The following is a 15,568-nucleotide window of genomic DNA, read 5'->3' as shown; positions in this document are numbered from 1 at the left end:
GTTGAAAATTGGCTCTGTAATCGACGTCTCCTATTAAATCCTAACAAAACAAAGCTAATGTTTTTCTCTCCCACTCGTAAAGCCTCTGCTCCAACCTTTACTATAAAATCTAACAATGGCACTGTCATTGTCCCAGATCCCTGTACCAAACTCTTAGGTGTAACAGCTGATAATAACCTCAAGTTTGATATGCATATTAATCAAGCTATTAAACAAGTTAAAAAGCTTGGCTAACTATACAAGATCAAACCTTTCCTTACTCCACTAGCTAGGACAGTAATTGCCCTACACATCTACTTTCCACCCTCCTTTATGCATCCCCTGTCTTCACGAACTTGAGTAAGTCTGACCTTAATAAACTCTCTAGCTGCTTTAATCATATTGCTAGATTTGCCACTGGAACAGCATACAGAACACACCACTGTCTGAACCTAAAGAATCTAGGGTGGCTAGAATTGCCTATCCAACTTCAGTACAATCAGCTAATAGTAGCACACAAAATTCTCTACCAACCTGAAAACACACTCGTACTTACAAAAATTATCACCCCTTACAGCAACCTCAAGACACTTCGCTTACTAGTCCAAACCCTCAAAAGCAACAACTCATCTAGAGATACTCTCTATATGCCAACTTTGTTGGCAAAATATGGAGCTCACTTCCTGCTGAGCTTACTCCAGAACCCGTTCTAACCCAATTAAAAAAAAATCTAAAACAGTACTTTAGAAGGCAATAGCTATGTCCTTGCTATAATCCTGACTAACTCTAGCAATATAAACATGTGCTAAAGAGGTCTTTTGGCCACCCCTACATTGCTTCCTAATTGTTACCCTATAATATATAACAGAATGAATTACTTTTATCCTATGTATTGTAACAGTACTTTAACTTGTTTAATGTAACAGTTTTTCTGTATGAATGTATGGAGTTTTTCTCCCCGGGCCTCCGCTGAAAATGGACAAGTATCCAGTCGGACTATCCCAGTCAACAAATGTAAAATAAAATAAATAAATAAAATATTTGCAAAGATATAAAATGTACAGGAGCAGTTCATAAGAGCACCAGATACCATATAAAAAATGACTACAAGAAGTGCTTAACATGCATAATCATTACAAAAGTAGGCAGAATGCAGGTGTGATAGAAACTTTTAAGTAGCTTAAAGGAATCCCTAAACCCAAAGTATCATCTTTAAATAAAGGGAAATATCAAAACATCATAACACTGCATAATGGTACAAGGTAGCCATAATATGGTAAATTAGAGGAAACCTTTTTTTTTTTTTTTTTTTACAGAATGGGTGGAGTGAAGTAGTACTGGTGAAGATGCAGAATGGTGAGAATCCAGCACAGAATTCTGGAATGCATGTGGCAGATATAAGTTATTATTTCTGAAAAGTAAAGAGAATACCCTGTTGGCTAACTAAGAGCTACTGTTTACTTAAAAGGCAAGGACAGTGAAAAACTTTGTGGATCAATCAGCCCTTATCTGCTGTCACAGCTTATGTTTCTACATTCCTAAACTGACTGCCTTTGCTGTAAGACCTCCACCTGGTCTATTTTCCACATTTGATTATGGCATATAAACTTTCAGTATTTACTTTCTTCTGTGCAAGTAACATTATTTTAGTATATAAAAGTATGTTTATTCCTTGAGCATCTTCCTTCTCATCCCAGATGTTATGACATAAAAGAAGATATGTATACATGTGGGGGACATGGGGAATCCTTCTATTTTTAGAAAAGTCTTGTATTTTAAATGCTTTTCTTGCATAACAAAATTGTGCATCTTCCACTTATGAAACCTGACAGATCTCGGTGACATATTTCAAGCAAACTGACCTCAGAGAGTACATGCTGTTGTATGCAGATAAAGGAGTTTTCAGTTACCTCAAATATAAACTGCTATTTGAAATATAGCTATAATTATGCAATGGAAATTTGAAAGGTCTGACTGGTCACTGATCATTATACATAGTGGTGACATCACATAGTAATGTCACCAGGTCTAAAAAAGGCAACAAAAACAGCACTTCTGTACAGCAAATGAGATATTATATAATAGCAAGTGCACAGATTTCCATGGCTGTGTATTGTTGTTTAATAACATCACTCCTAGGAGGCAAAACACTTCAATTCATCTCACCCTTGGCAACCCCCCCCAGAATGATTGAACAATAACCCACACATAGTTGTGCCTTATTAATTATTTTAGAAGCACATGATCTGTAGTATAATGTGACTAATACCTGAGGTTATAACCAGTAGTTGTATGACGTACACAATTGTATTTCTTTCTCTTTTGTATTCTTGGTTTCTATTGTTTGTTTGCTTAATTCACTCTTCCAAATATTTGACATCTTGTAGTTCATCTACTATACTAAACCCATTTTGCTTTTATTATGTCTTCAAGGAATTAGAGCGGTTAAATCATGTGCTTGAAGAAGAGAAGCGTCGGTTTGAGGAGGTAGTCCAGGATCTCCAATCAGAACAAGAACAGATTAAAAGGTAAGAAATTAATTTTGACACTCAGAGACCAGACGTGTATTAAATATCTTTGTCATGAAGTATGAAAAGCTGTAAGAGGCCCCTTTCTAGTGAATTCCCAACACAAAGGGACTTTTGGGAACTAGAACACTAATGGAGCTCTTCCCTGTATGGCAACAATCTGTAAAACAATTGGTACAGTTGCCTTAGCAAGGTTGGTTGGTGCCCTGAGCAACAGCCCCATTTAGTGACACCTCTAGCTGAGGACCAGAAAAAAAAGAAAGAAAATGTCATCTTATACCTGAATATGGAAAAAGTACAAAATATGTGTATGCGCATAATAGCTCATTGCTGTAGCACAAAGTCTAAAAATGTCATACTAAATTTCACAAAACCTTACATTTCAAACTAAGGCAGCCAAAACATATGGTATTAGAATTGGTAGAGAGACTGCAGTGTTTGGAGGCTGAAGAAAATGAGAAGCAGCATCAACATGAGAGGGACATGCTGACTCTTCAACAGGACCATGGAGGTAATTGGGAAGAGAATTACCAAACTTCAGAGCAACAAATATCATTAAATTTCTTCCACAGTATAGAGAAGGTGATAATTTTGATAGTTATATTCATATATTTGAAAGAGTATATAAACAGTATGGTGTTGACCAAGGGCTCTGGGTATGGTTCCTGACCCCCTTACTCCATAGTAAAGCTGTAATTGCTGTTTCTAAATTGTCTGACACTGATTGCTTAAATTATGACAAGGTTAAACAATGGTAATTGGAATGTTTTAAGGTAACACCTGAAACTTAAAAAAAATTTCATGAGCATATATGTAGGGCAGATGAAAGTGTGTGATTATATTGCTAAGCTAAATACTTATTTTCATAGATGGGTGAGTGGGTGCAGAAGAAGGGGATACCCAGTGCTGCACATGCTTGGGCAGTCCACTCCAGTCAGAGCTTTAGGACGGACCCCATTCCAAATAACTTTGGCCAGAGTTCACCATAACTGGGAGGGTGAAAAATGGAAGCAAGCAAGTAGGTGTGTCTGAGGATATCAATGCAGATGTCTTGATAGGGAATGATTTTGATAATTCAGAACCTTGTGTCATGCAGGTACACACATTCAGGCTTGGAGATAGGCATGTGGGTCTGTTAGCCTGAGGGAGACCCAGACAGTCCCCACACCTGAAGCTGGGGCTGATGATGTGGCTATTTCAGGGAGGGAGCTACCCTGTACAGTGAGCCTGAAGGTGAGCAACAGCTGCTGATAGGTACTTATGTTCCCTTGGATAGGGTGAGTGCAAGGGCAGAAGTGAGTGGTAGTACCCAGGATGACAGTGAGGTGTAGCTGTCAGACGATACCGGACTTCCTGTTGAAGGGGAGCTGAGAAGTGTCACAAAGGTAGAGTTAAGACAAGGTCAGCTCTCAGACCCAACATTACAAGGCTTGAGGGAGGTAGCAAGGAGGCACATGATTCTCAAGGAAAAGGGGTGTCTGTATACTGGAACAAAGGGTTACTGTGTAGAGACTGGACTCATGAGTGAGGACTAGAGGATGAGGTAATGCAGCAGTTGGTAGTGCCCAGAGCCTACTGTCTAGCACTTCTAGCCATAGCCCATGATATTCCTTTTGCACGTCATATGGGCATAAAGCATACCAAGAGATGTATTATGCAGAACCTTTATTGGTCTGGGATTGCAATGGATGTATCAGGGTACTGTAGAACCTGTGAGCAGTGCTAAAATTTAGGCAAGGCAGGAGACAACATCAAAAGCTCCTTTGATGCTTATGTCTGTGATTGAGGAACCATTTTAGAGGGTAGCTATGGATATTGTGTGGCCTCTGAGTACCCCAAGTTCCACAGGGAAGAAATATATCATAGTGGTAATAGATTATGCTACTAGATAACCTGAGGTGGTGGCTATCTCCTCCATTGAGGCAGAGAAGGTGTCAAATGCTTTGTTAGATATTTTCAGCAGGGTAGGTTCCTAAGAGAAATACTGACTGAGGTGCCAATTTTATGTCTGACCTGCTAGCTTGTCTGTGGGAGAGTTGTGGATTGAAGCACCTAAAGACCACCCCCTACCACCTCCAGACTGACAGTCTTGTGGAGAGGTTAAACTCTACACTGAAGACCATGCTAAGGGCATTTGCAGACCAGTTTAAGAGAGAGTGAGGCAACTATTTGCCCCATCTGCTGTTTACATACAGAGAGGTATCTGAGGAATCCACAGGTTTTTTACCCTTTGAATTGTTGTATGGGCATAGCGTGAGGGGGCCCTTGGATTGATTCATGATGAGTGGGAGAGTGAGTTGGACTGCCACCAGGAGTCTGTTGTGGCATATGTCCTAAACCTCAAGACAAGGCTTAGGGAGTTCATGGGCATGGCCTAGGATAACCTGGAAGGAGCCCAACAGCAGAAAAAGGTCTGGTATAACAGGAATGCTCGAGTCCGAGAATATGCTGTGGGACAGCAGGTTATGGTGCTCATTCCTGTCAGACACAATAGGCTGCAGGCAGCTTTTGAAGGACCCTTCAAAGTGGTAAGGAAGGTCAGTGGTGTTACCTACATGGTAAAACTGCTAGGCAGGAGGCAGGGGCACATACTGTACCATGATAACATGATGAAGCCTTAACATGATAGGGAGGCCTTTGTGCTGAGTATTTCCAGTGGGTGGCAGGAGGAGTCTGTGTGGGATCGGGTGACTGATCTCCTCAGTAATGCTTATTCTGACACCTCAGTTCAAGAAATCCAAGCAGTGTTACAGGAGTTTGGGGGCATGTTCACTAGGAAACCTGGGTGCACCTACCTGGTACAGCACTATGTGGATACAAGACCCCAAAGACCTACCAAGCAGGCCCCTTACAGGGTGCCTGAGTGAGTCAGACAGACTCTGAGGGAGGCGATACAGGAAATGTTGGAACTAGGAGTAATCCAGGAGTCCAGCAGACCTTGGGCTTCCCCAGTGGTGCTGGTACCAAAGAAGGATGGTAGCACCAGGTTCTGTGTGGACTACAGAAAACTAAAGATGCTTACTCCATGCCTAGGACAAATTAAGTTTTAGAGCAGCTGGGTAGGACCACGTATCTGACCACTATTGATCTGACCAAGGGCTACTGGCAGGTGCCCTTCACTCCCACTGCTAGAGAGAGGTCAGCCTTGGTGATTCCTTTTGGAAAATATGAGTTCATGAAGATGCCCTTTGGGATGAAAAATATCCCATCAGCCTTCCAGAAGCTGGTATATCATATCCTAGCAGGAGCAGGAGATTATGCTTTTGCTTGCCTGGATGATATTACCATCTACAGGCATTCCTGACAAAAGCACCTTCAGCATGTCAGGGAGGACCTGGGCAGACTGCAAGGAGCAGGGTTGACCATTAAGTCCAGTAAGCATCAGGTGGGTATGGCAGAGGTCTGCCACCTGGGACATAGAATGGAGAGTGGTAAGATCAGTCCAGAACCTGCCAAAGTGGAAGCTATTCAGTCATGACCTGCCCCTGTTACCAAACAGCAGGTGAGGGTATTCTTGGGGAAGCAGGGTACTATAGAAAGTTTGCTCCCAATTATAGTACAATAGATGCTCCCCTCATAGACCTGATGAGGAAAAACAGGCCAGATAAGGTTGTGTGGACCCCAGCCTGTGATCAGGCATTCCAAAAGCTTAAAGGGGCTTTGGGAGAACCCACCCTATGCTAGCCATTCTAGATTACAGCAAAAAATGTGTTGTGCAGGTGAATGCTTCAAACCATGGGCCAGCTTTCCTCAGAGGGGAAGAGCACTCTGTTGTATATCTCAGCCATAAACTCCAGTCCAAGAAGGAATGTTATGCAGCTGTAGAAAAAGAATGTCTAGCCATAGCATGGGCACTACAGAAACTTCAGCCCTATCTGTAGAGAAGGAAATTCACTGTGGTTACAAACCACAATCCCTTAACATGGCTACATTGAGCCAGACAGCAAAATGCCAAGTAAATAAGGTGAGGCCTAGGGTTGCAGGCATATGGCATGACAGTGCAGCATCGTAGTGGAGTCAGCAATGCCAACACAGCTGGGGTCTCAAGACAGAGTATGGGTTAATGTGTTCACAGACAGGCTCATTTCTCTCAAGCAATGTTCCTGCACTGCCACTTGAAAAACTAGCTTGAGTCTTCAAACGGGGAGAGATGTGAGGATGTGAGGTAGTGCCACCTGTGCCAGGGGGAAGGATAGTGCATGTGTAACATATGCCAGCATAGCTAGCTGGAGTTTTGTAAAGAATTATATGTCATTTGACTATCAAACTGATTTGTACACATGCTTGTGTTAAAATGTATCAACAGCAGGTCCTGCTGGACAGAAAAGAAATATACACGTATGTCAGACTGTATTGTAACTGATGAAATGTATATATTTTATCAGAGGATGCTGGAAGGGAAGCGGTAAAGCTCAGCCCATCTAACTTTCAGAAAATAGACTGAAATTAAATTATTTGGTTTAGGCCATAAAGATTTTATCTCATAGGTCTGAATACAGCCAGATACGCAATGCCTGTGAAAAGCCAGGGCTGGGATCCTGCTCTATTGTCCTTGGTGGTGAATTAATTGCTACCCCGGGACTGCCAGAGAATGGCTTGTTAGTTTCTGCAGGAAGGGTGGAACTGTTGGAATTGTTTTACAGTTTCCAGATGTTGTAACAAATCTTAGCTAAAGTTCCATGTGTGTATTGTAATAATCAGTGCCAGATCCTTGCTCAGTTTCTACTGAGAGGGTAGTGTGGAAACCACAGAGTTAGATGACCAGGTGTAATGTTGTTCTATAGACAGCACTGAAATTGCTTTTGAATACTACTGAGAGATGTGAGGTGTGCACTCTGATTTTGGACCTGACAAGACACTCATCCACATTCATCTTGCCTTGCTTTAGTAAGTAACTAGGGAACAATAATTCTTCAGTCAGTTAAAAATATAGTGAGATTAGCTAAATGTTTTTTCTGTATCTGCCTGAGTCTTTCCATTTGTATTTTTTTTATATTTCCTGTGATTGAAACTCTGATGTTTATTGTAAATACATATTCCATATTTTCATGTTTTTTATTATTTATTATTAAATATATCTAAATATTTCACTGTGGCCCCACATTCCTGAAAGTCTTGCTGATTGATTAAACACTACCATTTGTGTAAGTATTAATTTTAGTAAGTGTAATTGGGTACCCTGGTAACAGCCTTAATGTAGCTGGCTTCAGGTGTTCTGGTGAGAGGAATTCTACCTTATAGTTTAGGTGTGAATGGCAGACTGGGTAAGCTGTGCCAGCCTTTTCCAGGTGTGTGTGTGTGTGTGTGTGTGTGTGTGTGTGTGTGTGTGTGTGTGTGTGTGTAAAAATTAAATCTCAGAGAGAATGTGTGTGACAGCTACTGTGAACAGGGACAATGAGGGCACTGATTCCACAGAGAGGGTGGTGGAGGACTTGGCTTGGAACACCCGGCTAATAGTTCAGCTCTATAGTGGTCATTGGGGAGTCTTATTTGGGGCCTGGAGAGGAAGCCCAACCCCAGGACTGTAGTGTGTGTTCTCTGTGTTCTCTTATGGGAAATTGTACATGGTGCAGAGGGCTGTATCTGAAAAATACTGTGTGTGTCTATTTTTCTCAGAGTGAATGTTCCCCTTGGGGTTAGTGGTGAGGACTGAGGCTCCTTGATCACTGACCAAGGGGGGGATGTCACATATTGGTGGCAATGGTGGAACTGAGGCCCCTTGATCACTGGCCCAGTGTTGGGACATCACAGGCTTATTTTTTCTTGCATTGAAATATATATATAGCTGACAACTTCTGTACTAACCTAGCAAAGTTTTGAACTTCCCAGCATTAGCTGATTAGATGCATGTGGTTTATTCTTATAACAGAATTAAGACTGTTTCAAGTCATCCTCATACAAAAAAAACTGGCCTGTATCAGTTGCAGTTATGAAATACTAAAAGCAGATCTGTATCAGCCCTTCCTAAGATAATATTATATAAAGTCTTGTTGCCAGGTCCGTATATACCTTTTCTAACGAAGTGGAAAATCTTACAATCAGACATGTATTAGCCCTTCTCAGAGGAGTGTGAAATTTGAAAGAAAAAACATTTCAGCCTTTTTAGTATTCCTTTGCAAAATATTTGAGGTCTTGGATTAGGTCTCCCATGGACTATGATGTTTGCAGATGACATTGTGATCTGTAGTGAGAGTAGGGAACAGGTGGCGGACACCCTAGAGAGATGGAGATATGCTCTAGAGAGAAGAGGAATAGAGATTAGCAGGACTAAGACATAATATATGTGTGTGAATGAGAGGGAGGATAGAGGAATGGTGAGGATGCAAGGAGTAGAGGTGGCGAAGGTGGCTGAGTTTAAATACTTGGGGTCAATAGTTCAGAGTAACGGTGAGTGTGGAAGAGAGGTGAAGAAGAGAGTACAGGCAGGCTAGAGTGGGTGAAGAGTGTCAGGAGTGATTTGTGACAGACGAGTACCTGTAAGAGTGAAAGGGAAGGTCTACAAGAGGGTTGTGAGACCAACTATGTTATATGGGTTGGAAACAGTGGCATTGACAAAAAGGCAGGAGTTTGAACTGGATGTGGCAGAGTTAAAGATGTTAAGATTTGCACTGGGTGTGACGAGGGTGGACAGGATTAGGAATAAGTATATTAGAGGGTCAGCCCAGGTTGGAAGGTTTGGAGACAAAGCCAGAGAGTCAAGATTACGTTGGTTTGGACATGTGCTGAGGAGGGATGCTGAGTATATTGGGAAAAAGATGCTAAGGATGAAGCTATCAGGTAACAGGAAAAGAGGAAGGCCTAAGATAAGGTTTATGGATGTGGTGAGAGAGGACATGCAGGTGGTTGATGTGACAGAGCAAGATGCAGAGGACAGGAAGAAATGGAAACAGATGATCCGGTGTGGCAACCCCTAATGGGAATAGCCGAAAGAAGATGACGGATTAGGTCTGAATCAACTCTTCATATCATTGTGACATGTCACATACGGGCTTGTATTAGCTTTTTCCAACAACATATGATGGTTTTAGATCTAGGCCTATATCAGGTTTTCTCCATTTTAAAATCTCAGAGCCAAGCCTACATCATCAGTTGCCAACACTGTATGATGTCTTAGAACCACTCTTTTCTCAGCACAGTGAGAAATTTCAGAACCAGCCCATATCAGCACACTATGAAACCTCAGAACCTGGCCTATAATCTTTTTTTTCAATACAGTATGAAGTCTTGGAGGCAGGTCTGTCACAAGCATGTCCATACACACACCATCTCATTCCTATACAGATGGAAATTTGAGAACTAGATCTGTATTAGCTCTCCCCTGAGTATGTCAAATTTCAGATATAAATCTGTCTCACTCCCACTTTACACTTTGTAAAATTTAGTGCTGGCCTGTATCAGAAGTTTCCAACAGTGTGAAAACATAGATCTCAGCCTTATTTTACAGTATGTTTTTTAAAATCACTGTGCTTAATAAAGATACATACAAAGATACATTTACTGGATACAATAAAAATGGCATGTCTTACTCATCAGATTCATGCAAGAGTAATACACGTACATAAATATGTAAATATATGTTGGAAACCTTTCTAAATTGTGAAGACAGCAATTGTGATTGGTTTTAATATGCCCATTTTTCTTATTTGGATTTCTTACCAAAATATATTCCAGAATTCAGGTGGAAATAGCCCACTATTATGCAGGTGCTAAAAATAAAGTCAAGGAGACCACAAATAGTAAAATAATTTGTAAGCTGTTTCAGCAGGCTTTACTAAAGGGGAAGTTGGAGAGACACTTGTAGTTTGCATACTTGATTAATCTATGATGTTTTCATTACTTGCAGTACCATGGATACCATTTTAAGAGGTCGGACAAACACTCAGGTAGAGCAGAATGTGCTCACCCCAAGCCAGAAATGGATGACTGGCCTTAAAAACAGGCCTTTATTATCCATTCTAACACATTGTAAAAATCATGAAACCAGGTATATATTAGTCCTGTTCAGTGAAGACAAATTAGAATCAGGCCAGTAACTGTCTGTATAGTATATATAGGACTACATATTGTGTGCAAAACAAATTATTAAAGAAAATATCAAATGCAACAGAAACAGGAAATTTAAAAATAAATCACTGTGAGTTAGATTAGAAACTTCATTAACTCTACCAAGGCAGTCTAATGAGGTATCACCTCACTGTAAAAACCCACTCGGTAACAGATTTTAGCAGCTGACACTTCAACACAATATTCAGGTTAAACAAGATATTGCTAGGCAAAGGAATATAAACTCATATCTATCAAGCAGCTACAAGTATGTCACCTTAGACTAATATCAGAAAAAGAACATACTAAATTTAGTTTTGTTACTAGATTCTGTACAAAAAATAAATTATCACAATCAGCTTACACACAATTCATTCAATAAGATGAACAGTCATCTGTTAATAACACTTTTGACTCCAAAACAGTTTTAGTGATTGCTGATTTTATTCTCAGAGGTGTTAACAGTATACTTTGTATTATACAATGACAGCTTGTTAACATTCAAAAACTTGCATGCTGATTGGTCAGCCCAATCAGCGTGCCTGTTGTAAATCGAGCATATACAAATAGGAAAAAGTCCAGTCACCCGGACTTTCTTCTGTTAATATATGCTAAGGCACTGTGGTTTTATTGTGTTAAGAGGTCAAGAGGTACGTACAGAAGACAGACAAAATACAAAGAAAATCAGGTATGTGATGCAAAACTAAAGAAACGTACCTGATTTTCCTTGTATTTTTGCACTGTCTCTCTTGTACCTCTAAACTGTTTGAATTTTACAGTTTTTTCCCAAAAAAAAAAAAAAAAAAAAAGCAATGGAGATCTTCCTTTCTCCGTTGCTTTTTTTTCCAAAGCACTGATCTACTGTGTAAGCATGGGAACTTAAGTCCCATATGCATGCACAGTACATCAGTAAAAAGGCAGAATACAGAAACAATGCAGAAGCACACCATGGCACCATTATACAAAGACATTATTTAAGTAAAGTAAGTAATTACGTTCTTAAATAATATCATAATTTCTTTTTTAAATAATCTCATTGTATAATAGCAATAACCAACTCCTGGGTGTGGTATGTTATAGCAATAACCCACGCCTGGGTGTGGGTAATTCTGGATTTACCCACAGTTGGTGTGGTTTGGTCACGAGGGCGATGCCCAAGTGGCCAAACAAAGACAACCGTGGGTAAATCCAGCATTACCCACACCCAGAAGTGGGCTATTGCTATTATACAATGACATTATTTAAGAAAAAAAAAGAATTACTTTTCTTAAATAATGGCATTGTATAATGCCTACTTGCTGCCCTTCTGCAGCTGTCTGGTATTCTGCGGCAGTTCTGATGTACTGCGCATGTATATGCTTATGCAGTACATCAGAGCTATGGGCGGAAGCAACGGAGAAAGCAAGATCTCCGTTGCTTTTTACAAAGTGTCTCGCTATGTTAAAGGAGTTTAACATAGCGAGACAGCTTTAAAAAAAGCAACGGAGATAGGAAGATCTCAGTTACTTTTTTTAAAGTTGTCTCGCTATGTTAAACTCCTTTAACATAACGAGACAGTGTGTAAAAAGCAACGGAGATCTTGCATTCTCCGTTGCTGTAAAAAAAGAGTTATACTAATGGAAAAAGTCCAGGCTACCGGACCTTTTTCCATTACTATAACTTTGATTTATAATGTGCACGCTGACCAATCAGCGTTCATGTTTTGGAATATTAATGGGGGGGGGGGTCATTGTATAATGAAGATTTACCCACGGTTGTCTTTGTTTAATCATTCAGGCTTCACCCTCATGATTAAATCATACCATCCGTGGGTAAATCTTCAATATACCACACCTAGGAGTTGGTTATTACTGTAATAAACACAACTGGGAATGCACCATCAAGTGCTTACCAGGAAAAAGGATCCAGGATGTCCACAAAGTCTTGATATAACATATTATGTCATTCTTGAAACATTGTAAAATACATGTTCACTTTGAAACAAATGATACTAATGATCATGGCTGGGTAAAATTTGTCCAAAAATATTCTAATTATGTTCAGATCAGTGAGGATAAGGGAATCATCTGATATCTTTTCTTCACTGTTTTATTAGGAGTCACAATATATTTCTAAACTTTGTCAAATTAGGGGATAACTTTATACATCATGAAGAAACTGTTGATACCTTATGCTTTTGTCAGGAATGATCTGCTCTTTCACTGGAAATCTAGAGACTTCTGGTATCTTTACTTAAAATTGTAAAAGTCAGTCTTTATACTCCAACTCAGTTTTATTATAAAGAGATAAGAATAGAGCAGCATCTATAACATTCAATAGGTTTAATATGCTGTGCCCTGATAGACTTTATGTTCTGAATATGAATTTTGAGACATGCTGTTACAGAAGTGGACTGCAAAGCTGAGGTTGTTTCTGAGACCTGGTTTAGAAAAGATTAGTTACACATTGGCTCTAGATAATTGTGACTATTGAAGTGACACCCCAACCCCATGTGCAAAAATGGGAAAAAAGGGTTTTGTATGGATGGATCGATCGATGGATGGATAAATGGATGGATAGATGGAAGAATGGATGGATGGATTGATTAGTTACACAGTCCTGAGGGTATAATTTATCAGTGTTGGTGCTACTAGACACAGCAGACGCAGAGGCATATATGCCTTCATCAAAGAATCAACCAGATTAAGACAATTTAATATCTTTGACTGACAAGACAACAAAAAGTGACTGTCTATCCCTTAAAGTAAGGATAAACAATTCACCATTATGTTTATTTTGTGTATATAGGCCCCTGATTAGTGGTGATCTTATTGAACTCCATGGTCATCTGCATTCTTTTAGATGGGGACTTTAATTTACTAGCAAACAGTAGGATAAGGATGTATATCAAAGTCTGTTGAGAAGAACTGTAATTTCCAAGTTAAAACAAAATAAACTTACTCATATAGTTGCTGGATCTACAAGTGAAAATATCCTAGATTTAATATAGATTAGCAAACATTATTTTGACCCCTTTGATGCATTATGCCCCCTTACCAGGAAGAAATCGCAATGACACTCACACAGTGTTGTCATATCAAAAATTACTCTTAAAACTAGGAATTGTATCACTGATAAAAATTATGCTTTTTATGAAAACTGATTATAGAAGAACATGTACTACTTTTACAAATTGGAACTGGAGCAAGAAATGTAAAGCGCTTTATTCCAATGATATTTAGCAACTCTTAAAATCAGACTGCTATCTTCCAAAAGAGAAGTCCCTATGAAAAGACACATAGAGGAATGCTTGTTTTTTTTTTGCCAGTCAAAACAAAACAAAATGTTAATTATAAGACATAAAAATATACAAAATAGAAACTTACCAAGAACAGTATTTTCAAATTTTGGTGTAATTAACTGTGTAAGCAAACTAAGTTAATTTTTAAAGAAAGATAAGGCTGAATTTCAGTTAGAACTGTCCCACAAATGTAAAGACAACAGAAGGTAATTTTAAGTTATAGGAAATCTGCCAGAACCAGGGATTCTTAGGATTCAGTGGAGTTTCAAAAGCAATTTAGTCTCACTACTGTCAATGCCTTGCCAATATCCACCTCCATGCTGTACCCCTTATTCTCAAGGAGGACTATGTCAGTTAGGCCTGGGGTAAATCTGAGGGTACAGGACCCATTCAGTCATCTAGATTCTGCTTGAAAGATTATAAAAGTATCATACTGCTTAACCTGCAGAAACAGCTTATTCCAGAAAAAGGGTAGGCATTGCATAAATAATCTATCCCTACCTTGTGTCTATTTATCTGCTGGTGAAGATTTAGGTCTATGGTATTTGCTAAGCGATTAGACTTCAGGAGATACAGGGGATGAAAGACTGTAGGATCTGTAATGGAATGGTAGCTGAAACACAGTTCACCCTACAAGAATCTGTAAGATACTGATTAAATTGATAGAGCTTCTAATCTCTCTTAGTAGTCTTTAGGCCTGAAATCTTATTAGTTTAGAATCTCTGGGAATGCTCTAGGTATTTGATATGTTGACTGAGGTAAATACCTATGGGGACATTATATTCTATAAATGGTCTACTCATTGCTAAATGTTGTTGTTGTTGTTGTATCTTTCGGCTTTTCCCGGTTAGGAGTCGCCACAGCCGAACTCAGGTCCGCTAATGATTGGCAGTAGATTTTTACGTACCGAGTTGCCAGCTCTGATGCACAACCTTCAACGAAGGTACGCCCATTCATGCATGTCTCCACACAGAAGACGCTTTAGCTGAGAATCGAACAGGACAACGTCTTACTGTGAGGCGACAACACTACCGCAGCACCACCACCGCAGTCCTGCTCATTGCTAAATATATGGGAATAATGACATCTTTAGATTTGGATAATATACCTTGGCTATCATTTGTGCTAAGAAGAAAGATTTTCTGACTACAGTTGTGGCATGATGATTGGAGGACAGGGAAGAGTCAACCCAGGTATCCACATTCCTAACTAGATTTTCATTTAATTGAGGAGTGTTGAGGGCAGGGATTGTTCACCAAAAGAAACAGTGCTGCACTTTTTTATGTTTAATTTGATCCAATTTCAGTATACCAGGTATTAACTAGATTAAGTTATTTTTAAAGGGTACAAGTGTTAGAGGTGACCTTGAAAATAACGTTCACTTTGTGGTCATCTGCAGACTTGGTTAACCAGAGTTCCTGATTCACTGTTTAGAAATCAAAGAAGTAAATGTTGGAAAGAGGGTCCCAGTACAGAGCAGTGGGGAACATTGGTTGTTATCTTTATACTTTCAGATGAGGCACCTGACACATGAACTATGTGTGTCCTGTCTTTTAACCAGTTTGTTACCACATAAGGATCTATATCTGAAGCATTCAGCTTACTTGCAATGCTCACATGGAGTGTGGTGTCAAAAGCTTTAGCCAGGTCAAGGTACACTGTATAAACAGCATGTCCATTATCAACAGCCGGTGTAATCCTCTCAAAGAAGTTAACTAGATTTAATAGGTGACAATCT

At 39.6% G+C, this 15,568-nt stretch overlaps 1 protein-coding gene across 3 annotated transcripts in view; it reads left to right on the top strand.

Annotated features, from left to right (window-relative positions):
- PLEKHD1 (pleckstrin homology and coiled-coil domain containing D1) overlaps positions 1-15,568 on the top strand; it is a 532,907-nt gene that overhangs the window by 421,398 nt on the left and 95,941 nt on the right. For all 3 annotated transcript variants that reach the window (XM_044074000.1, XM_044073999.1, XM_044074001.1), the window contains exon 7: positions 2,413-2,507. In XM_044074000.1, the coding sequence (XP_043929935.1) occupies positions 2,413-2,507 (95 nt within the window). The remainder of the gene's footprint in view (positions 1-2,412; positions 2,508-15,568) is intronic.

The sequence above is a fragment of the Protopterus annectens genome, chromosome 6.part0 (genome assembly GCF_019279795.1).
Source record: "Protopterus annectens isolate FY-2018-M chromosome 6.part0, PAN1.0, whole genome shotgun sequence".
Classification (NCBI taxonomy): domain Eukaryota; kingdom Metazoa; phylum Chordata; order Ceratodontiformes; family Protopteridae; genus Protopterus; species Protopterus annectens.
The sequence above is the reverse complement of the archived record's forward strand: the minus strand, read 5'-3'. Positions and strand labels throughout refer to the sequence as shown.